This window comes from Chlorocebus sabaeus, chromosome 12 (assembly GCF_047675955.1).
Source record: "Chlorocebus sabaeus isolate Y175 chromosome 12, mChlSab1.0.hap1, whole genome shotgun sequence".
Taxonomy (NCBI): domain Eukaryota; kingdom Metazoa; phylum Chordata; class Mammalia; order Primates; family Cercopithecidae; genus Chlorocebus; species Chlorocebus sabaeus.
Window position 1 is genome coordinate 34,982,719 of NC_132915.1, and position 25,032 is coordinate 35,007,750.

Below are 25,032 nucleotides of genomic sequence, written 5' to 3' on the forward strand. Positions count from 1 at the left end.
ACATTTACAGTGTGTGTTCCCTTCCCTACCCCATCCCCAATCCATTCTTTAGCATTTGTTCCATTATTTCTATGTGCAGACAGAGGTTATTTTGTTAGTCTCTTTAACTCTATAATTTTCAGTTTCTTAGAGCCTTAAATATTAGAGCTTGATTATCAGCTCCCTTACTTTCTTAGCTTTGTGACCAAGAGCACAGTTCTCAATATTTGTTAAGTTTCAGTTTTCTCTCTGGAAAAGTGGAGATAATTCCTGTCTCAAAAGATTACAAATGATCTGTTGAGATAATGTGTATAGGATGTTTTGTACACTGTTCCATACATAGTAAATACTCTATTCCTGTTCTCCTGACATTCAGTGCTCTCATAATCTGGCTTCATCTTCTTCTTCTAGCCTCATCTTCTGTGACTCTCTTCTAATCATCTGATGCTGTACCTTATCAAATTATAGTTGAACTCTAAAATATTTTTATCAGAAAGTCAGAATTTTTTTGTTACTATAATTTTTTAAAGTTTGCTCTATTTTAGTATGTTTGGAAGACAGGATGGAAACTTTCCTGCCAGATGTAGCTCTAATTTTATAATGGAAGTCATGAAGAAATTAGGATTTACTTAAATTTACTTTAAAGTTCTTGTAATACTTGTAATAAATGAGGTATCCATGTAAAGAAAAACATGGTTTCCAGTTTTAAGATAGGTAATGTGGTTTCCATTCTTTCTCTTGATAATCACCAACAGAAAAAAAGTTGAAATAATATTTCCATCTTTAATCAAAACTAGAGGTATCTCCAACCCTTGAGCTAAAAATCTGAAGGGAAAGAGTAAATAACTAAGGAAGACCATCAAACTTGAGTGCTTAAGAACCTACAGGATACTGATAAAAAGCACCTTGTTTTACCTGCAAACTCAGAAAGGCTCAGGGATTAGATGGACTAGTACTACAGAATATAGAAGTGAGGCAGGAGCCATCAACATAGAGATTGCTTGAAAACTCTGAATAAGGATTCCTGTGTTCCCACCTCACAGGAAATATACTGTCTGGTTTAACAATATGTATTTAACAGTAGGACAAGAGTGAGATGCTAAAGTTGTCATAGTGCCTCCTTACCCTGCTTGGCTCCAGATTTCTGTCTTTCACACTTTGATATCCCAGGCAGGTTTGAGGGATCCTTCCTGGAGAAATGGAACCACTGAAGAAAAATTGCTCTACGGGTACTAGTATTTGAAGACCCCAACAAAAAAGCTGGCTGGCCACTACCCTGCTGAAGTCCACGAATTGACAGCCTGCGGACACATAGTCACCTTTTTATTGTTAACCTCTAAAATAAGAACAAAGGACTAAATGTTGTTAGCCATCTTAGGAAAGTTTCCAATGTAACTTAGAAACACATACCAGAAAAAAGGAACTTAAAGTAAACAGATAATTGAGGGAATGAAAACACCTCGAGGAAATAATTAACAACCTTAGACAAATTTTGGCTAATCAAAGCAGGATGGTTTAAGAAAACAAGGGGAGTGGATGAGAAAATTCTCAGAATGAAAAGTACAATAGTAGAAGTATATTCAGTAAAAGCATTGAAAGAAACAGTTGAGGAACTTTCCCTGGGTATAGAATAAAAGACAAAAATAAAAGAGAAAAGAGAAAATTAGAGTTTAATATGAGGTTTAATATCTAACTGACTAGGAGTTATAGAAAGAACAGGGAATGGCGAAGCTTATTATATTATGGAAACAAAACATGCAAATTTCCTAGAGTTTAAACTAAATATATCAGTAGATTGAAGAGGTCTAGCAAGTGCTCAATGCAATGATAAATATTCACATACTTGTAGAAAAATTAATTATTCTGAAATTTCAGAACCCATTGGATATAAAAAGAAGATGCTAGGTACTTCAGAGGAAAATGAGCTAGTCTCTGAATAGGAATGTCATCGAATTCCACAGCCATACTTGAGAATCTAAAAGGACACGTACCCAATGTACTTAACTCCCAGATTCAAAAGTTGTCAACATCCCCCATCCCCATGCATGCATACTTTTTAAATATTAAGGCAACTTCCTTGTACTATATCATTCAACTCTAAATGCTTCTGTTTTATCGGTAACAGGTAGACTTTTTTTTTTTTTGAGACGGAGTCTCGCTCTGCCGCCCAGCCTGGAGTGCAGTGGCCGGATCTCAGCTCACTGCAAGCTCCGCCTCCTGGGTTTACGCCATTCTCCTGCCTCAGCCTCCCGAGTAGCTGGGACTACAGGCGCCCGCCACGTCGCCCGGCTAGTTTTTTGTATTTTTTAGTAGAGACGGGGTTTCACTGTGTTAGCCAGGATGGTCTCGATCTCCTGACCTCGTGATCCACCCGTCTCGGCCTCCCAAAGTGCTGGGATTACAGGCTACAGGTAGATATTTTAAGGAAACCAAACCACAATATTATTACACCCAACAGTATTAACAATAGTTTATTAATATCATCAAATAGCTAGTCTGTGTTCAGTTTTCCTATTTTAACTCAGAGCTGTTATTTTGGGAGTTGGTCTGTTCAAATTAGGACACATGTCTTAAGTTTCCACTAAAAGGAGTCTACCTCTGTGTTGTTTTTTGTCTTAAGCTTTCTAGCCCTATTTGAATTTTAACGTCTGTGTATATATTACTTTGGAAAATAAAATTTAACTTTAAAACCAGATATATTAATACATGGAAGACATCTCAGTAAATCATCATAGGCTGTGTGTTCAGCAATTTAAATGTGACTCCTATAAACTAATTACTTTCATGTCCTTTTTACAGGCTGTCACATCAGTCAGACATGTTAGTTGAACATGAACCTGTATGGTTAAACATTAGCTAGTTTAGTCGTTTAGACTTAGAAGGAATTAAGTACTCCAGATCATAGCAGTAGCAGGATAGAATGGTAGTAAATCACAAAACTTTTATAATAAAAATAGTCTGTAACTAAAAAATAAGCAAGAAGGAAAACTAAAATATGAGCATCAAAATATATTTCACAAAGCTGGGAACTTTGAAAGCTATTGGATTTGTTTGCCTCTTTGTGCATATTTTAATAGTATTGACAAATTAATTTACAGGACTGTACTTGACTGGAAAGGGAGAGATGATATTAGCAGGCTAATTGTTGCCACAAGTGATAGCTGATGGTGAAAGACAGATAACTGTTAAATTCCAACACAGGCACTGAAGAAGATACTGGTTTACTATGCCATGTGAAGATAAAGAATACAAAACAGCCTGTAGTCCTTTGAAGGGTCGTGTGTGACAGTTCAGTTAAGTTGGCATTGACCCAGCACTCTGCTGCAGCTGTTTAATGCCAGGAATTTAAAATTTTAGGTATTTTGTTATTTATAACTAAGTAACTTGCGAAACATCTCCTAATTGCACCCTTGAATTTAACCTTAATTCTGATACATACCCAAAGAATAGGAATCAAAGATAAGGTGTGGAGTAAGTAAAGATGAAGCTACACGATTTGGACCACTGGGACAGGTACTATATAGAATGATACATTTTTTTTTCCCCATAGTTGCCCATCTTAGAAAGGGCCTTCAGTAATTTTAAACAAAATGCCTGTTGCTTCTCTTTTAGAGTTAGTTCACTTTTATTTCAAATGTGTTTTTTTTTCTCAGATTCTCTGCTCTTCTCCTTCCCACCTTCCTAACATAAATTACATTGGTCAAACATTTATTTCCAATTGATAAGTAGATATGTCTGCTATAATAGAATTTAAGTCTGTTTTTCATTTGAGAATCTGAAGGATGAATACCTGATTTGTAAGTTTGATTTCATTTACTTTATTTGATTGGATGTATATTAGCCACAGAGTGGAGGCAAATTCAATATCTTTCTTTAACTCTATGATGTTTCTTTTAGAGGAAGTCCACAAATGAAGGGGACACCCCATTTTAAGGAAGAACAGTGTGCTCCAGCATTAAATTTAGAGATGAGGAAAATACTGGATTTACAAGCACCCATCATGAGGTACAGTACTTTGGTTAACTTTGACATTGTATGATGACAGTAGACAATGTAGTTGGTAAATCCCGTGACCAACAGGAAAGTTAGTTTAATTTCTTTTAATTCAAGATAACTTCTTAGTTCTGGAAATGCTTGATTAACCCTTATAAGACATTGGAAGTTTTGCAGATGGCACATTATACTTAAGTTATTATAATAGCGCTCATAAATTGAATATAACAACTATAATCTTATTTTGAAATTTATATTTTATAAGGTCTAGAATTGTTTGAGCAATAACAGTCCATATTTCCCAAAACAATACTGATGAAAGCACACAAGTTGAGGAAAAGAGAAAGTGCCTTTGTTTCCAAAGTTGTCTTAAGCTTCTGGGAAGTTTGTGTACGCTTGGAAGAAAGTTACGCTTTTTGATCCAAATATGAATAAAGGTTTTATGACAAAGTGGCCAGAAATACCAGAATACCAGAAATCTATTTTATACCCATTGGTAGAAAAAAATAAGGAATCTTACCTACAATTTGGCTTTATTTCTTTAATTGTTGTTCCACTATTGATGTTTTAGTTGTCACTTAGTTTAGCTGCATATCTTTTCCATTGTGTAGATGTAAGAAAATTTACTTAAATGATACTTAGCTGTAAAAACATTGAGGACATTCTTTATGGGAAAAAAGCTTTCTAAATATGTTGTTGGGTGAAAAAAATAAAATGCATATGTTGCTACTGTTTGTTTTTAAAAGGTTGTTGAGGGATCTCCATCTTGTTTAAAAGAGAACATGTATTTTTCTGGAAGAATACATAAGAAACGGGATGAGAACTGAGTAGCTATGGGACAGGTTTGGGGGAAAAGCTATTGTGTACTCTTTTTTAATATTGAACTATGTAAATGTATTGAATTATATGAATGTAATGCTAATTTTAAAAAATCCCTCTGATTCACAGTTCTAAGAAAAGGTTTATTTCACCATTTCTCTTGTTAGAGTACTGTACAGAATGATATTGGAACATATTAAATAAAACTATGCAAGTGGCTGGGTATTGTCTTGCCTTTTTTGGTCCATCCCTTCATATCTTATTCTCATAGAAAAGAACACAATTATTTGCTTAAATGTAATCAGTGTTACAAAAGATCGAGTTCAGAGTTACTCATCGCCTTGGTCAGAAGGTTATTCATCACTTCACATTTTATTTATTTCAGCATGGGAATCACTTTCAAGAAAGTAACTTGATACATAAGAAATTCTGAGTGTCTGTAGGTACCAAAAAGGGTGGAATGGTACAGGCTTGGTTTTCTACCTCCACCTGGTGGGAAACCTTGTATGGTGCATGGAACTAGAATAGAAAAAGAGCCAAAAAAAAAAAAAAAATTTCTGCCATCTTGTCCAAGTTTAACCTGTCAGGTGCTAGGTTTTAATCTATGAATTTAGGTGGTTGGAAATCTGTAAGGTTTCTCTCAAAACTCCAGTGGAATAATTGCATTTCAGAACAAAGTTATCAGCACCTGAAACACACAACTGCTGGAAATTTGAAATTTCCTATAGAATTTGGATTGAGTGAGAAGACATGAAACTTAGATTTTTATAACCAATTATTTTCCCTCCTGTCACCACAAATGTAAGTCAGATAAGGCTAGGGATATTGGTTATGCTGTTGCTTATAGATGTAAGAGTACTATCTGATCTTTTATTTTTGATTGAAGAAAAAATATGATTAATGTTAAGCATCTAACTTTTGTTATTGAGGATAGAGAATGTTTAGAAGGTAAAAACATAATAAGATTTTTCCCTCCCTCTCTCCCCACTCCTCCGACAGGGTCTCACCTTGTCACCCAGGCTGAAGTGCAGTGGCACGATCACAGCTCATTACAGCAGCATGATCACAGCTCACTGCAGCCTCAGCCTCCTGGGCTCCAGTGATCTCACCTCAGCCTATCAAGTAGCTGAGACTACAGGCACATACCACTACACCACACTAATTTTTTGTACTTTATTGTAGAGATAAGGTTTCACCATGTTGTTGAGGCTGGTCTCAAACTCCTAAGCTCAAGCGATCTCCCCTCCTTGGCCTCTCAAAGTGCTGGGATTACAGGTGTTGAGCCACCACGCCCAGCCAAGATCCTAAATTTAAACATGAATTTAACACACACGCACACCTGGGATACCACATAGCTCTCATAAAATTCATGAAGTCAATGATTGAAGAGACTCTCTAAGGACATAACTTAGAGTATATTTACATAAATTTTTAAATGTACTCATTAACAGTTGTGATATTAAAAATATTTCAGAACCGGGCTGGGCACAGTGGCTCATGCCTGTAATCCCAGCACTTTGGAAGACCAAGGCGGATCACGAGGTCAGATCATGAGGAAGGGCAGATCATGAGGTCAGGAGTTTGAGACCAGCCTGGCCAACATAGTGAAACCCTGTCTCTACTAAAAATATAAAAATTAGTCTGGCGTGGTGGCATGGGCATGTATTCCCAGCTCCTCGGGAGGCTGAGGCACAAGAATTGCTTGAACCCAGGAGGCAGAGGTTGCAGTGAGCTGAGACTGCGCCACTGCACTCCAGCCTGGGCAAGAGAGACTGTGTCTCAAAGAAACCAAAAATTTAAGAACCAATACAGCATGAAAAGACATGGGTTATATTAGTTATTGAACAGGGTTGTCACATTGCCCTACTATGCCAATAATGAATCCTTCAGTTGGCCAGATTTTTCTGAGGGAGGGGATTCAGTTGTAGCAAACACTTGGGTACCTTGGGGCAAGGTCTATTTACCAACCTTTATAGAAATATTAGTATTTTAACAACTGACACCAGTTTTTTTATTTCTAAATTTTTTTAGAGATGGTGGTCTCACTGTGCTGCTCAGTTGGTCTCAAGCTCCTGGGCTCAAGTGTTCCTCCCGCCTCAGCCTCCTGGTAGCTGGGATTACAGGCACAAGCCACCACGCCTGGCTCAGCCTTTAACAAGTTTGTCTACTTTCGATTAAATGAGAAGGATATATCTATCTCTTCCTATAGATTATTTATTATGTTTATCACAGTTTTTAAAAAGTCATTATCTGCTAATTCCAATATCAAGATTATCTGTAAGTCTATTTATATTGATGGATTTTTCTCTTGATTCTAGGTTACATTTTCCCGCTTATTCACACATCTGGCCAGTCATTTGTTTGTTGCAGCATCGCTGATTATCACGTTGTAGAGATTATGAACTCTTAATTTTGTCAGACGATTGTTGAGTTTTTGTCTAGCAGGTAGTCAGATTACTGGAGTGTAACTTTTATTTCTATCATATACAGTGATTTTCTAGGGAGATAGGGTTAGGGGAGAGAAAGAATGTAGTTTGGAAAAAACGAGGCTGACTCCTTCCAAGGAAAATCACTGGTAAACCAGGGACTACTCTGCTAAATTGCTTCTCTTGACATTGTCAACTTGAAGTAATCAGAAGGATCAGAATCTGGAATTAATGCAAGCAGAAAGCTGGCCAATCAGTGAGAACAGACTTCAGAAAATGGGGTCAGTGTTCCAAAGTTAAAAGTTCAGTTCTTGCAGGCCAGGCACACTGACTCACACCTAATCCCAGCACTTTGGGAGGCCGAGGCAGGTTGATCATCTGAGGTCAGGAGTTCAAAACCAGCCTGGCCAACATGGTGAAACCCTGTCTCTACCACAAATAGAAAAATTAGCTGGGCATGGTGGCCCATGCCTGTCATCCCAGCTACTTGGGAGGCTGAGGTAGGAGAATCCCAGGAGGCGGAAGTTTCGGTGAACTGAGATTGCACCACTGCACTCCAGCCTGGGCAACAGAGTGAGACTCTGTCTCAAAAAAATGTTCAGCCAGGCACGGTGGCTCATGCCTATAATCCCAGCACTTTGGGAGGCCAAGGTGAGTCAATCACCTGAGGTCAGGAGTTCAAGACCAGCCTGGCCAACACGGCAAAACCTCGTGTCTACTAAAAATACAAAAGTTAGCTGGGCATGGTGGCGTGCACCTGTAATCCCAGCTACTGGGGAGGCTGAGACAGGAGAATCGCTTGAACTCGGGAGGTGGAGGTTGCATGAGCTGAGATTGTGCCACTGCACTCCAGCTTGGGCAACAGAGCAAGACTCCATCTCAAAAAAAGAAAAAAAAAGTTCAGTTATGGCTTATATAGGTTTAAAATAAAGTTTAGTAGGATTGTAATGTTTTGTATACCAGGCTGGTTTATGAGTTACAATTTAGTTACAATTTGTTTTCTTTATGGCTTTTCTTTAAAGCTAGTTTCATTCCTTTCCAATTTAAAAAGAGTGTATTTAACATTTCCATTTTAAGATAATTTGATAGCCATAAGTCTTTGTGTAAGAAAGATAAGAGGGAAGTTAATCTACCATGAAGATCAACAGTGAAGAGGGAAGGGTCTTCCCTGGATCCCTTTAGTCATTTATAACATTTGTAAAACAATACAGTAAAGAAGAAAGCTAATCTATAATCAGAGAAAGAAAGATTACAGCTGCCTGGGTTATAGCTGCCAATTATGTGACTCAGGCCCCATAATTACATTTCTTTAAGGCTCAAAAGTAATTCAGATTTCCAACAGCTTAGATTTTGAATTACATATTTTCATAGCATATAGTAGTACATCTAAAACATGAACTTTTTATACTCCAGCCACCAAATGATACACATAGATTTTATCACTGAAATACAAATTTGAAATTAATATATAATGCTTTAAAAAGTGAAATTTCTATAAACTGGGAATTTTAATTGATTACAAATGGCTGTGAAGTTCAAGAAATAGAGCTGGGTAAAGAAACATCTGTTTCTGATCTTTTTCAGTACTTTTATAGTTGGGGAAAAAATAGCAAATTCTTCATTAACTGAAATATTTGGAGTATAAGTAGTTGAAGTCAACTTTCCAAAGAATTAAAGGTTTAGTTTAAGAATTAAAATACTAAAAGACTTTTTTTTGTCATTATGGATTAAAATATATCTGAAATATGCTCTTTCCTTAAGTATGAAAGGGAATTTAATAGTATTTAATAGGTTGTATATAATATACACATAACATTTTTTGTTTTTCCTTATATAGTATTTGATACTTTGAACACTCTTTCTTAAATTCATCTTACTTCTTGGCTTTCTTGGTCAGTTTCTACTGGTTTCCCTAGTTGTCTTTTTCTTTGTGCCAGTATCTTTGCAGGCTCATTTATGGGTTCCTCTTTCTTCTAACCCTTTCCCTCTTCTTGCCTCCTTTGCACAAATATTTAGTGACAGATTTAACTAACACTGCCCTTGGGACTGTGCATACAGAGGTGAGCAAAACAGGCTATTTCCCCATTAAGTAAATGCTGAATATCTTCACAAATATTGATAAGTGTTGAGATCATGCTGTGTAACTATTTTTCACTTCTTGCCTGAGAAGTCCTCTGAAGACAGAGAATATTTTATTCACCCTCGAATATCCAACACAGAGTATAGCACCTGTCACTGAGGATAGGCTCAGTAAATGTTTGCAGAAGGAATGAACAATGTGATACTTGCTAATACCTGAGAAATATATTGGCCTGGAACTATACTCCAATACAGTAGCCACTAGTCACACATTAATTTATTTAAATTTATGTTAATGAAAAGTAAATAAAATTTCAGTTACTTTGTTGCACTAGCCATATTTCAAGTGTATAGTCACCACATACAGCTCATAGCTACTGTTTACAGATAGCTAGATAGTTTACAGATACAGACCATTTCCATCATTATTCAAAGTTTTATTGGACAAGTACCGGAGAATTGTTACCTCTACACTTAATGGCTCCAGATTGTCATACTGTTATTAGTTAGGTCTTATTCATTTTATGGTTTCTGTACCTCTTTTTCTTTCTTGTCTGCTATCACTTCTGTTTCCATCTTCTAATTTGCTGTTTCAATATTTCTAGTTTTTAACTAGTTTTATCAGTTACCAAGTTTGTGACTGGCTGCCCATAGTCTTTCATTTCTTCCAGAATTTCTGATTCTAGATCGAAATATACATAGATAAAGTTTCAGATAAATGGAGATGTTTTGTAAATGGTTTCATGATCATTTTTGCATGAGTATTCTCTAAAGCAGTTTTTATATTCATACACATTGCTTTCCCAGTATGCTCTCTTAAAAATTAATTGATTCTACCTACAGTTTGCAGTCTGTGTTGGAAGATCTCCTGGTTGCTACTTCTGATGGACTTCTTCATCTTATTCACTGGGAAGGAATGACAAATGGAAGGAAAGCCATTAATCTTTGCACAGTACCCTTTTCAGTAGACCTGCAGTCATCTAGAGGTAGCTATACTTTCTATATGAGGTCAAACCAGTTGTTTTATGTTTGATATCTAGTTAGATATCTTCTATGGATGAACAGTTCTTTGGAATTACTTATGCTAGGAGAGAGGTAGGGAGAGTATGAGAGGCGGGGTGAGAGAGGCATTTAGTAGGAAAGGACAGTTTAATTGTTTAGGGTTGTTAGGTCATTATTTTTACCCTTTTAAACTTACAGGTTTTTCTGGCAAAAGGTGAGAGAGTAATTTATTATATTCTTAATCCTATTTCATGTGCTTATGTTTTTCATCAGTAGGTTCATTCCTGGGCTTCACAGATGTACATATCAGAGACATGGAATACTGTGCCACACTTGATGGGTTTGCTGTTGTATTTAATGATGGTAAAGTTGGATTTATTACACCAGTATCAAGTAGATTTACTGCAGAGGTATGGCTTATTTATTTTGAAGGGTTTTTTGTTGTTGTTGTTATTTTGTACTTATTTTATTCTTTGTTATTAAATTCTTCTGTTTTCATTATTCATACAAGATTTTAAGGGTTGTTAATTTTTTAATCAAATCAAACATATAAATAGTATAAGTAGACAAAATTCTCTTGGACAAGTTAAAGAAAAATGATGGTTCCTTTTCTCTTCCCTGCTCTCCTCATGCCTAATTTTCCACTTTTGGAGGCAACTACTTTTTATTCCTTTACTGGTTATTTGGTTTTTAATCTCCACTACTCTGAATATTTCCTTTAATTTTTAGGTTTTAGGCTGTGTTTATTGACTTCTTACTGTGGAGAGTGACAGTTTACTTCCCTTTTCCCTGCTTCCACCATACTTACATTCTTCTCATGTTCCTATTACAATTACTGTGATTTTGATTAGGTTACTATTAATTGCTTATATTTTTATCAATATGTAAGCCCCATTAGTACCTAAACCATGTAGTACTGATGCAGAAGTTTTTGCTCCTTAGTTTAGGTAAAAGCAGGTTCTTGTCACACAGCCAGGAAAGATTAGGCATGCAGACATACTGAAAGGTGAGGAGAGCAGAATTTATTAAAAGAAAGCTCTCAGCAAAAAAAGAAGGGGTCTTGCTAACAGGCTCCCACCTCACAGATTGATTACCAAGCCCCGACACACACACACACACACACACACACACACACACACACACACACACCAGCTGAAGAGCCCAGGGTCCTCCCTGCTGCACAAGGCGTGAACTTCCCGTGACCCCACCCCATTCTCCCAGTGTGCTTGTAGGCACTATTCAGAAAGAATCAGTCAAGAAAGGGCAAACGGGCAGTTCTCCCTCTGTGTCACCAGTTTCATCTGGGACAAGAAGTCTCGTCTTTCAGCCTTCAGGCTCTTTTTGGGCTTGAAGGTGGAGTTTCGCTGGGGACCCCGGCTGTCTCCTGTTTCTGTCAGTATGTTATAATTATTTTTCCTTTACTGCAGATTTTTCCTCCTGCTAGGAATTAATGATTACCTTGTTCTTTACATTTGCTTAATTTTTATGTACTTACCTCTTACTCAACCCAAACTGTCAGTTGTGTAAATAGCCTCCCAGCTTTTTCAAGCATATTAGCTATTCTGTTCGTTTCATATACTGTTTTTTGAGACGGAATTTTGCTCTTGTTGTCCAGGCTGGAGTGCAATGACACGATCTCGGCTCACCACAACCTCCGCCTCTCGGGTTCAAGCGATTCTCCTGCCTCAGCCTCCCAAATGGCTGGGATTACAGGCATGTGCCACCATGCCCAGCTAATTTTGTATTTTTAGTAGAGATGGAGTTTCTCCACATTGGTCAGGCTGGTCTTGAACTCCCGACCTCAGGTGATCCACCCACCTCAGCCTCTCAAAGTCCTGGGATTATAGGCGTCAGCCATGGTACCTGGCCCATTTCATCTTTTTTTTTTTTTTTTCCCCACCCTGAGGAACTATATCACTTAAGGATGGCTTACAGAAGAAATGAGCTTGCATAAAACATAAGAGAGTGTGTGTGTGTGTGTGTGTACACCTGTGCAGTGCATGTGTGGGTCTATAGGTATGTATCACATGTCCACATACATGTTCATAGCCTCCATGCACATATAAATATTTCTTCATAAAAACTTTTCTGACTTTAATATTAGAAAAACTTAACACTGGTTTTCTGAAGCCCAGTGTGATATCAGAGAGCCCTTTCTAAATATATACATATGTGTGTGTGTGTGTGTGTGTATATATATTTTTTTTTAGTTCTAGGCTACATGTGCACAACATGCAGGTTTGTTACATATGTATACATGTGCCATGTTGGTGTGCTGCACCCATTAACTCGTCATTTATGTTAGGTATATCTCCTAATGCTATCCCTCCCCCATACCCCCACCCCACGACAGGCTCCAGTGTGCGATGTTCCCCTTCCTGTGTCCAAGTGTTCTCATTGTTCAATTCCCATCTATGAGTGAGAACATGCGGTGTTTGATTTTCTGTCCTTGCGATAGTTTGCTCAGAATGATGGTGTCCAGCTTCATCCATGTCCCTACAAAGGACACGAACTCATCCTTTTTTTATGACTGCATAGTGTTCCATGGTGTATGTGTGCCACATTTTCTTAATCCAGTCTATCATTGATGGACATTTGGGTTGGTTCCAAGTCTTTGCTATTGTGAATAGTGTCGCAGTAAACATACATGTGCATGTGTCTTTATAGCAGCATGATTTATAATCCTTTGGGTATATACCCAGTAATGGGATGGCTGGGTCAAATGGTATTTCTAGTTCTAGATCCTTGAGGAATCGCCACACTGTCTTCCACAATGGTTGAACTAGTTTACAGTCCCACCAACAGTGTAAAAGTGTTCCTGTTTCTCCACATCCTCTTCAGCACCTGTTGTTTCCTGACTTTTTAATGATCACCATTCTAACTGGTGTGAGATAGTATCTCGTGGTTTTGATATGCATTTCTCTGATGGCCAGTGATGATGAGTATTTTTTCATGTGTCTGTTGGCTGCATAAATGTCTTCTTTTCAGAAGTGTCTGTTCATATCCTTTGCCCACTTTTTGATGGGGCTGATTTTTTCTTGTAAATTTGTTTAAGTTTTTGTAGATTCTGGATATTAGCCCTTTGTCAGATAGGTAGATTGTAAAACTTTTCTCCCATTCTGTAGGTTACCTGTTCACTCTGATGGTAGTTTCTTTTGCTGTGCAGAAGCTCTTTGGTTTAATTAGATCCCATTTGTCAATTTTGGCTTCTGTTGCCATTGCTGTTGGTGTTTTAGTCATGAAGTGCTTGCCCATGCCTATGTCCTGAATGGTATTGCCTAGGTTTTCTTCTAGGGTTTTTATGGTTTTAGGTCTTACATTTAAGTGCTTAATCTATACTGAATTAATTTTTGTATAAGGTGTAAGGAAGGGATCCAGTTTCAGCTTTCTACATATGGCTAGCCAGTTTTCCAAGCACCATTTATTAAATAGGGAATCCTTTCCCTATTGCTTGTTTTTGTCAGATTTGTCAAAGATCAGATGGTTGTAGATGTATGGTATTATTTCTGAGGGCTCTGTTCCGTTCCATTGGTCTATATCTCTGTTTTGGTACCAGTACCATGCTGTTTTGGTTACTGTAGCCTTGTAGTATAGTTTGAAGTCAGGTAGCGTGATGCCTCCAGCTTTGTTCTTTTGGCTTAGGATTCTCTTGGCAATGCTGGATCTTTTTTGGTTCCATATGAACTTTAAAGTAGTTTTTTCCAATTCTTTGAAGAAAGTCATCAGTAGCTTGGTGGGGATGGCATTGAACCTATAAATTACCTTGGGCAGTATGGCCATTTACACGATATTGACTCTTCCTATCCATGAGCATGGTATGTTCTTCCATTTGTTTGTGTCCTCTTTTATTTCGTGGAGCAGTGGTTTGTAATTCTCCTTGAAGAGATCCTCACGTCCCTTGTAAGTTGAATTCCTAGGTATTTTATTCTTTGAAGCACTTGTGAATGGGAGTTCACTCGTGATTTGGCTCTCTGTTTGTCTGTTGTTGGTGTATAGGAATGCTTGTGATTTTTGCACATTGGTTTTGTATCCTGAGACTTTGCTTAAGTTGCTTATCAGCTTAAGGAGATTGTGGACTTAGACAATGGAGTTTTCTAAATATACAGTCATGTCATCTGCAAACAGGGAGAATTTGACTTCTTCTTTTCCTAATTGAATACCCTTTCTTTCTTTCTTCTGCCTGATTGCCCTGGCCAGAACTTCCAACACTATGTTGAATAGGAGTAGTGAGAGAGGGCATCCCTGTCTTGTGCCAGTTTTCAAAGGGAATGCTTCCAGGTTTTGCCCATTCAGTATGATATTGGCCCATTCAGTATCAGTGGGTTTGTCATAAATAGCTCTTATTATTTTGAGATATGTTCCATCAATACCGAATTTATTGAGAGTTTTTAGCATGAAGGGCTGTTGAATTTTGTCAACGGCCTTTTCTGCATCTATTGAGATAATCATGTGGTTTTTGTCTTTGGTTCTGTTTATATGATGGATTACATTTATTGATTTGCATATGTTGAATCAGCCTTGCATTCAGGGATGAAGCCAACATCATCATGGTGGATAAGCTTTTTGATGTGCTGCTGGATTCAGTTTGCCAGTATTTTATTGAGGATTTTTGCATCGATGTTCATCAGGGATATTGGTCTAAAATTCTCTTTTTTTGTTGTATCTCTGTCAGGATCACATATCAGGATGATGCTGGCCTCATAAAATGAGTTAGGGAGGATTCCCTCTTTTTCTATTGACTGGAATAGTTTCAGAAGGAATGGTACCAGCTCTTCTTTGTGCCTCTGGTAGAATTCGGCTGTGAATCCGTCTAGTCCTGGACTTTTTTTGGTTGGTAGGCTATTAATTATTGCCTCAATTTCAGAGCCTGCTATTGGTCTATTCAGAGATTCAACTTCTTCCTGGTTTAATCTTGGGAGTGTGTATGTGTCCAGGAATTTATCCATTTCTTCTAGATTTTCTAGTTTATTTGCATAGAGGTGTTTACAGTATTCTCTGATGGTAGTTTGTATTTCTGTGGGGTCGGTGGTGATATCCCCTTTATCATTTTTTATTGCATCTATTTGATTCTTCTCTCTTTTCTTCTTTATTAGTCTTGCTAGCGGTCTATCAATTTTGTTGATCTTTTCAAAAAAACAGCTCCTGGATTCATTGATTTTTTTGGAGGGTTTTTTGTGTGTCTATCTCCTTCAGTTCTGCTCTGATCTTAGTTATTTCTTGTCTTCTGCTAACTTTTGAATGTGTTTGCTCTTGCTTCTCTAGTTCTTTTAGTTGTGATGTTAGGGTGTCAATTTTAGATCTTTCCTGCTTTCTCTTGTGGGCATTTAGTCCTGTAAATTTCCCTCTACACACTGCTTTAAATGTGTCCCAGAGATTCTGGTATGTTGTATCTTTGTTCTCATTGGTTTCAAAGAACATCTCTATTTCTGCCTTCATTTCATTATGTACCCAGTAGTCATTCAGGAAAAGGTTGTTCAGTTTCCATGTAGTTGAGCAGTTTTGAATGAGTTTCTTAATCCTGAGTTCTAGTTTGATTTCATTGTGGTCTGAGAGACAGTTTGTTATCATTTCTTTTTTTTTACATTTGCTGAGGAGTGCTTTACTTCCAACTACGTGGTCAATTTTGGAATAAGTGTGATGTGTTGCTAAGAATGTATATTCTGTTGATATGGGGTGGAGAGTTCTGTAGATGTCTATTAGATCTGCTTGGTGCATAGCTGAGTTCAATTCCTGGATATCCTTGTTAACTTTCTATCTTGATGATCTGTCTAATGTTGACAGTGGGGTGTTAAAGTCTGCCATTATTATTGTGTGGGAATCTAAGTCTCTTTGTAGGTCACTAAGGACTTGCTTTATGAATCTGGGTGCTCCTCTATTGGGTGCGTATATATTTAGGATAGTTAGCTCTTCTTGTTGAATTGATCCCTTTACCATTGTGTAATGGCCTTCTTTGTCTCTTTTGATCTTTGTTGGTTTAAAGTCTGTTTTATCAAAGACTAGGATTGCAACCCCTGCTTTTTTTGTTTTCCATGTGCTTGGTTGATCTTCCTCCATCCCTTTATTTTGAGCCTATGTGTGTGTCTGCGTGTGAGATGTGTCTCCTGAATACAGCACAATGATGGGTGTTGACTCTTTTTCCAATTTGCCAGTCTGTGTCTTTTAATTGGAGCATTTAGCCTATTTATATTTCAGGTTAATATTGTTACATGTGAATTTGATCCTGTCATTATGATGTTAGCTGGTTATTTTGCTCGTTAGTTGATGCAGTTTCTTCCTAGCATCGATGGTCTTTACAATTTGGTATGTTTTTGCAGTGGCTGGTACTGGTTGTTCCTTTCCATGTTTAGTGCTTCCTTCAGGAGCTCTTGTAAGGTGGGCCTAGTGGTGACAAATCTCTCAGCATTTGTCTGTAAAGGATTTTATTTCTCCTTTACTTATGAAGCTTAGTTTGGCTGGATATGAAATTCTGGGTTGAAAATTCTTTTCTTTAAGAATGTTGAATATTGGCCTCCACTCTCTTTGACTTGTAGAATTTCTGCCGAGAGGTCCGCTGTTAGTCTGATGGTCTTCCCTTTGTGGGTAACCCGACCTTTCTCTCTGGTTACCCTTAACATTTTTTCTTTCGTTTCAGCTTTGGTGAATCTGACAATTATGTGTCTTAGAGTTGCTCTTCTTGAGGAATATCTTCGTGGCTTCTCTGTATTTCCTGAATTTGAATGTTGGCCTGCCTTGCTAGGTTGGGGAAGTTCTCCTGGATAATGTCCTGAAGAGTGTTTTCCAGCTGGTTCTATTCTCCCCGTCACTTTCAGATACACCAATCAGATGTAGATTTCATCTTTTCACATAGTCCCATATTTCTGGGTGGCTTTATTCGCTACTTTTTTACTCTTTTTTCTCTAAAGTTCTCTTCTCGCTCCAGTGTTCTTTGGAAAACAGTCCTGCAATCCTTTCTAGAGTATATATGCTTGGCTACCCAATATTCTGGGATTTGAGTTACCGAAGAGTTAGGCTAGAGGGTCCAAATTCAAGATGTGAGCCTTTATTTTCTATCCCTGTTTTCAGTGTGGTCCATACGCCTCTGGTGGAGGGGATAGGGGTGGGGGTGTTTTGTTTTGTGTTTCTTCAAAGAAAAATAACCAGTTTTCTGTAGGAGTGGAGGCGGGGTATTTATTGGCTCCTCAGCTGTGGGGAAGTGCTCTGGGAGGACCTAGTTGCTTCTTTAAGTAGGTTTTGAACCACTTCTACAGCATTTAGTTGTCTTTCAAAGACACCTGTATTCCCAAGCCTTTCGTGTACCCTACAACTTAGATGTTTCTCAGCATTATTCCCTGCCAGTTAAGGATTCTACTCATTGGTATGCTTTCCAGCTTCTAAAATTTTCTAATGCCGCCTCCTCTCCTTTTATTTTTGTCTTTGCCGCTTTATGCTTTTTTAAACAAAAACTCTTTTCTCTTGTAGAAGTTACGGTTTTAGGAGTCCAAGAAGCTAAATGTTTATATTCAGTCATATCTCTTTAACTGGAAAGGAATTTAAGTTTTTAATGGCCTTTTTTAATTGTCGTCATTCTGTTATCAACTTTAATATTTCTATCTAATATCTTCCATTATCAACTTTATTCAGATAATAAAGTACTAAATAATATATTTGTGATCACCTGTGTCAATATATAAATAATAAAAATAAACTTTTGATGAATTAGAAAAAAAATTTTTTTTTTCCTATAAAGTGCATATATATTTGTAATTATCTTTGGGACTTAAATGTTTAGACTGGAAATAAAAATATTAGGGCTGAAAAAGTGATTGGCTCTTTTCCAAGTACTTTAGAGTTAGTACAAAATAAATTCTCAGCATTTATTCGTATGTAATTAAATTTTTCTAATAAGTTAGGGATTCAAAAACTAATGAAAAGCAGATGGGCATTACTAAATAAGGTATAGAGAGAAAATACAAATTACAAGAAAACAGTACGTATATATTACTGGTAATAGGGAAATAACTAAATGACATTTAACAGATGTGTTAAAATATGATTATGTTAGTTCTCTGTGGAGACTCATTCAGTAGGACTAGATTATTAGAACAGAACCTCCTGAGGACTAAAAGAGCTGGAGAAAAAATATATTTTTTAATATGCTTGAAGGCCTTGGAGAGCAAACAAGACAGTAAAGAACTGGCCAGACTAAGGGAGGCCAAAGCGACCCAGTGAGCTAAGCCCAATATTTAAGCCTACAATGAATATGAACAAACTAGGCTATATGCAACAACACAGATAGATCTTACAGACACAGTAAGCAAAAGCAGCTAGACACAAAAGAATACATGCTATGATTCCATTTTAGGTAAAAATTAAAGGGCAAATAATGTAGGCCGTTCTAAATTAGAGTATATATGGGTGCATGTTTAAGTGATGATGATTTAAAAGAAAGAAGGAAGTGATTACCATGTAAATCTGGATATTTTTTGTTGTAGGGGTGTGAGGATACGGTGATCGGGAAGGGCACTATTAGGAGACTTTTGGGTACTGATGATTCTTGGCCTGCGTAGCAATTCCACAAGTGTTTGCTTTGTGATATTAATTGAGATGTACATTTCATTTTCATGTATTCTTTATTATAATTCATGACAGAAAAGGTTAAAAAAATTAATATTCTTCTTCTGTATAACTTGAAGAAGCAGCCAAAATTCTTATGGTGGCCTTCAAAGCCCTAAAAATCTGACCTCCTGTTACATCTCTTACCACATATACTACTTTCTTTTCACAACCCATCCACTTCACTCTGTCCACACAGGCCTCTTTGCTGGTCTTTGAGCATGCCAGAAATGCTACTACAGTAGAGCTTTTACACTTGCTTTATTTCTTTGAGGACTTTCCTCAAAAGGCATCCTTACAGGGAAACCTGTTGAATATTACACTCTTCCCCTGTACTCCCTCTTTACCACCATTGCTTAATTTTTTTCGTATAGTATTTTTAACCTCTAATATACAATATACTTTTTTAACTTGTCTGTCTCTTGACTCAAATGTAAAGCAAGGATACAAGTAAAGATTTTGGTGTGCTAGTATAACCTCAGCACCTAGAGCAGTGCCTAGTGAATCGTAACCACCTAGAAAATACTTATTGTAGGATTGAATTTCAATCTAAGCAGCAGTTCAAAAAACCAATGCTCACTGCTGTCTTTACCATTTGTGACATAAAATGTCCAGTTTTATTATTAAAATTAAAAGATAAATAAAATTCCTACTAAAGCAAAGATTCCATGTTTAGATAGTAGATTATATAGCTGATTGTGGAATTAAATGAAATCTGTAGTATTCTAGTTCAAATAGTTGTGATTATATTGTATCTTTAGTGTTTACTATTGGGATCATCCAAAAATAAAGTGCTATATTATAGTGTGCCACTTTTTGTGCTAACTGAACTAATGATTATGACATTTGCCTTGGAATTTGTCATCGAATGTCTGTGATTTGACAAATAAGAGCAAACAACTGAGCTGTATTTTCTATATAAGGAATTAAATAGCATATATGCTTACTAATAATGTCATTTATTTATTGAATGTTTGTTGAATGGTAGGCATTGTCCTAAATAGTTTACATGTGTATCTTCATTTAATCTTTGAAACACCCTAAGAGGTAAATACAGATAAGAAAACTGAAGCTTAAAAAGATCAAATAATCATTTTGTGGAGTGAAGGTAGTCCTGAGCTGTCAGGCTTCCAGATACCATGCTATTAACCATTACATTATAAAGAAGGGAATTGTAGAGAATAGTAAGCAATTTTGCTTCTAAAGAATAAACCAAACAGAATGTACTACTTTTCACTGACTGAGAAGTTAAATACTATGTGCTAGGTGATGAGAATAATTATAGTGAGCAAGTTAGATGCTGTTTCCGCTATCAAAGTGTTTATATTCTAACAAGAAAGTCATCTTTATTTGAGTTTGGGGATGAATTTCCATATTTTAGTGTTTTTTAAATAGATTAACTAGCACTGGACTGAGTATTTATCAGACCAATTCATGAGAAGTTTGAGGTTTTAAGGGAGACTATTTGGTAGTATTTTAAGGGAGACTATTGGAATAGTCCTGATGGGATATTTTCCTCTGCAGATGAAACCAAATAAAGCATTAGAAATTGTGTGTTTATTGAAGGAGAATTATGTTGACTACAGTAAATTTGGAGAAACATTTTTTAAGCCTTAACTATTTTTCTTTATTATAGCAGCTTCATGGAGTTTGGCCACAAGATGTTATTGATGGAACGTGTGTAGCAGTAAATAACAAGTATCGACTAATGGCATTTGGCTGTGTGAGGTATAATTGATGTAGACTTTTGCATTTTTAAGAGTTGTTGCAAAAAATACTGTTTTTTTGTAAACATAAGATGTTCCTAACACACTTATAAACTGTATCATGCTATCATAATTTGTCAGTCAACTTTAATATGAAATGTAAAAGTGTTTTATTAGATTGAAACAAAAGTAAAGGGCAGATTTTGGATATATATATCCAAAATATATTATATGTTTGGATATATATAAATATATATATAGAAAGAGAGAGACAGTCTCGCTCTGTTGCCCAGACTGGAATGCAAGGGCGTGATCTTGGCTCACTGCATCCTCTGCCTCCTGAGTTCAAGTGATTCTCCTGCCTTAGCGTCCTGAGTAGCTGGGACTGCAGGCATGCGCCACCCATCCGGCTAATTTTTGTATTTTTAGTAGAACGGGGTTTCACTATGTTGGTCAGGCTGGTCTCAAACTCCTGACCTCGTGATCCATCCACCTCGGCCTCCCAAAGTGCTGTGATTACAGGTGTGAGCCACCGGGCCCAGCCCAGTTTTAAAAATAGATTTAAGAGGATTTAGACTTATCTCTCCCTACATGATTTTGGCAAGTTGCATTTTTCCAGGAATTGGTTTCTTTCTTAAACACATTCACACTTATTGGCATAAAGTTTATAATACCCTTTTTATTTCACATTCTGAAACAAAAACTTACATACAAAGTAGTACATAATCCAAATATTCATAGTTTAATGTAATACAAATACCTGTCTCTTCACAACTGGATCAGTAAATAGAACATTGCTGGACTACAGTCACAAACTGCCTCTGCTACTTCCTAGTGACAACTCTTACTCCCTCCTTGACTCACTTAGTAACCGGTCAAAACTGTGAGATTTATCCATGTCATTTACCAGTAGTTGTAATCATTTTTTAAATTGGTTTATAAATAACGTTCCATTGTCTGAATATAGCATTTATCCACCTTGCTGTTGACATACATTTGCCTTATTTTTTGGTTTCTAAAAAAGGAGACATTCTCTTGTATAAATGGAATATCCTTATCACATGAGATCATTAATGATAAATCCCTAATAGGATCTAATACCCAGTTTATATGCAGATTAACCCAGTTTTTTTCTATGCCTCCTTTGTTCCAACCAGAATCAGTCAAGATTCATTAATTATATTTGGTTATTAATTCTCTTTAGTTACCTTTTACCTACAATAATCCTTATACCACTTTTCTTATTTTCATGGCATTGACTTTTTTTGAGTCTGAGTTGATTCTTTATAGAATATCCTGCATCCTAGATTTGCCTCATTGTTTCCTCATGATGGCATTTAACTAGTTTATCTGACACCTGTCATGACTAACCTGGAAGTTGGTTCTTGTTGAGCAATACATTCAAGTGATTAGAAAGCCCACACATCAGGCATGGAAAAGCATTTAGAGAAAATACACAGAGACAGAAGCAGTGGCAAGTGTGCAGTTCCATTTCCTGCATTTGGGGCTAGCACAAGGCTGGGTGTTAGAATCCAGAAGAAGTACTCCTCCCTAGGCTATGGGCTTCTAAGCTACATGATTCGTAAGTACTAGCCCTCCCCAGGATAATGAAGGTAGACTCTTGGCTTATAGCTTTTCAGCCACCTCAGTTTTCATCAGCTGGGAGACTACAAGCTCTCCTCTACCATGCCCATGGGTTAGGGTTAAAGTTTTGTGATTCTAGCTGTGTGACATAACAAACCAGTGTCTGCTAGTCCAGATCTGCCAACACTTATCAGGACTTAATTGCCTTGAACACTAGGTGATAGCTGGTGTACTTAGAGTTGTGTAAGAAGCCAGCTTCCTTTTAGGATGCCAGTTGGCAGCAGATCAGTATTTGAACAACCTTCCTGTTACCTAAATATTTAAAGGTATTACTAGATTCTGGTTACACATTTTGTCATGGGTGATGATATATACTTCCTATAGTATCATTTAGTAATAATGTCAAGTTGTCTCAGTATTAATGATGCTGAATTTGATCACTTATGGTGACAATAGCCATATCTCTCTTACAGAGATTTATTTGCTTTGGAGTTAGTAAGTCCTGTCTTTTTAATGAAAATATATTTTTCTGTTACATTGAGCTGGTGAGAAATGGAAGGAAAAGTAGTTTAAAGAATACAAGCACTATAGAACAACTAAAAGATTGTCAGACTTTTATAAGTAGTAACTTAGCACCTGTTTCTTATATTTAAAACATGGACTCCTCACTAACATTTTAGAGCTCAGCAACCCAGGGTTAGCAGTTGACAGTTGTCAGATGCAAAGCAAAAACAAACACCTGCTACCCACTTAGTGCTGTCTCTCAGCAGGAGATGATCTATTTGGGTAGATAGTCTGGAAAGAAATCTTTTTCAGATATTTAGCTTCTGGGTATGATGGAATGACAGATCAGATTTTCCCTCCCACCTGATATAGTCAAGAAAATGGACAAAAATATGAAAGAGCTGTTTTGAATTCAAAACACGAACATAAGGTAACAAGGGATAGTGATTTCTGAAAGATGAGAAACAAAATTATCTCTCTGTAACTGCCCTTAGTTTTTATTATTTTGAGTGTTTGTAGGCTGCAGCACAGGATTGAGGAGATAGGTCCTGAGTTGAGATAAGCACATGGAAATCAGAGAATCTGGGAAAACCAAGGCAGCTAGAGTTCATAATTATAGACACCAAACCGGTGGCACAAAGAGAGAACTTCAGAGAGCTGTAGAGAGTCCCTCTTGAATATTAAACTGAGACATGGAAGACATTAGAAAAGGACTGAAATTAAACTTCTAGAGGTGAAAAACCATTATGTTTGAGATGAAAAATACACTGTATGGAACTAACGACAGATTAGACATTGCAGAAGAGAGGATTAATGAACTTGAAAAACATAGAAATTATCCAGAATGGAACACAGAAAGAAAAAAAAGAAAACAAAAACAGAGTAAGCTGTGGGACAACTTTAAGGAGCCTACTACTGCAGGTCTTTTAGTTAATCCCAGTTCTAATCCTTGAGAAGAGGTAGGACCTGGATGGAAATGGATCAAAGCTGCTGTGAAGAAACCGTCTGATTTCTCCTTTCACAAAAAAAAAAAAAAAACAGTCTGGCAGTCATAAACCAGTGTCATCTTATTATATGCAAAAGCATTCTTAGATTAAAAAGTATCTTTAAGAACATCTGTTTCTCTTTCTCACTATATAGTGTTGCATAAGTAATGTAAAGCAGGAGCCTCATTTTCAAATGCTGAATGTGCATTAAATTTTTGAACTGAGAATATACCATAAGCAGAAATGAGACTTTTCTATTATCATTGTAGTTCATTTTGAAATGTAGCTTAGAAGTATTATAGAGATTTTACTTTTGGCTTCAGGCCCTTCATAAATTTGACCCTTGTAAAGATATTTTAAATTAAGTAAATATATATACCATATACACAAAAAAAGCATATATATTTTAAAACTAAAATCTTTATAAATTACCATCCAACGTAAGAAATAACACATCACCAGTGCTGATGAAGCCTCCTGTTTACCCCTCTTCTTCGATACTCCCCTTTCTCCACCAGAGTATCACTAATCTGAAATTTGTATACATGAACTCTTCGCTGTATTTTTACCACAAATATATTTACTATTAATACTATATATCTACTATATATATCAAATATGTATGTTTATATTTGCTATGCTTTTACACACACACACTTGTGTGTGTGTATATATATATTTTATCTCTTAAATGTATATACTGTTGACCGTTGAACAGCCCAGGGGTTAGAGGTACCAACCCCCCAACATATTTGAAAATTTGCGTGTAACTTTTGACTCCCCAAAGACTTTTAACTACTAATAATGTACTATTGAAACCTTACTGACAATATAGTCAATTAACACATACTTTCCATGTTATATATACTAATATTATATATTGTATTCTTACAATAAAGTAAGCTAGAGAAAAGATTATTAAGAAAATTATAAGGAAGAAATAATGTACTTACTATTGATTAAGTGGAAGTGGATCATCCTAAAAGTCTTCATTCTCACTGTGTTCATGTTGAGTAGGCTTGAGGAAAAGGAGGTATGTCAGGGGTGGCAGAGGCAGAAGAAAATACATGTATAAGTGGGCCTGTGCAGTTCAGATCCATGTTGTTCAAGGGTTAACGGTATCCGCTATCCATGTGGCTAAAGTTCATTCATTTTCAGTGCTGTATGGTATAGTAGTATATTGCTACACCATATGTACTACAGCCAAATAAAAGTTCATTTTTTTCCTCACATTGCTAGATAGGCTATTTCCTTGTTTTGTTTTGTTTTGTTTTTTTGAGACCGAGTCTCACTCTGTCGCCCAGGCTGGAGTGCAGTGGCCGGATCTCAGCTCACTGCAAGCTCTTCCTCCCGGGTTCACGC

The 25,032-nt window shown here is 36.7% G+C and overlaps 1 protein-coding gene across 6 annotated transcripts in view; it reads left to right on the plus strand.

Annotated features, from left to right (window-relative positions):
• Positions 1-25,032, plus strand: part of RIC1 (RIC1 homolog, RAB6A GEF complex partner 1) — a 153,744-nt gene that overhangs the window by 90,891 nt on the left and 37,821 nt on the right. For 3 of the 6 annotated variants that reach the window (XM_007969325.3, XM_073021564.1, XM_007969329.3), the window contains 4 exons: positions 3,877-3,984; positions 10,140-10,282; positions 10,572-10,708; positions 20,527-20,618. In XM_007969325.3, coding sequence (XP_007967516.3) covers positions 3,877-3,984; positions 10,140-10,282; positions 10,572-10,708; positions 20,527-20,618 — 480 coding nt within the window. Of the gene's footprint in view, positions 1-2,318; positions 3,493-3,876; positions 3,985-10,139; positions 10,283-10,571; positions 10,709-20,526; positions 20,619-25,032 lie in introns of those variants that run through there. The other 3 variants (XM_007969328.3, XM_073021563.1, XM_007969326.3) reach the window with 3 other exon arrangements.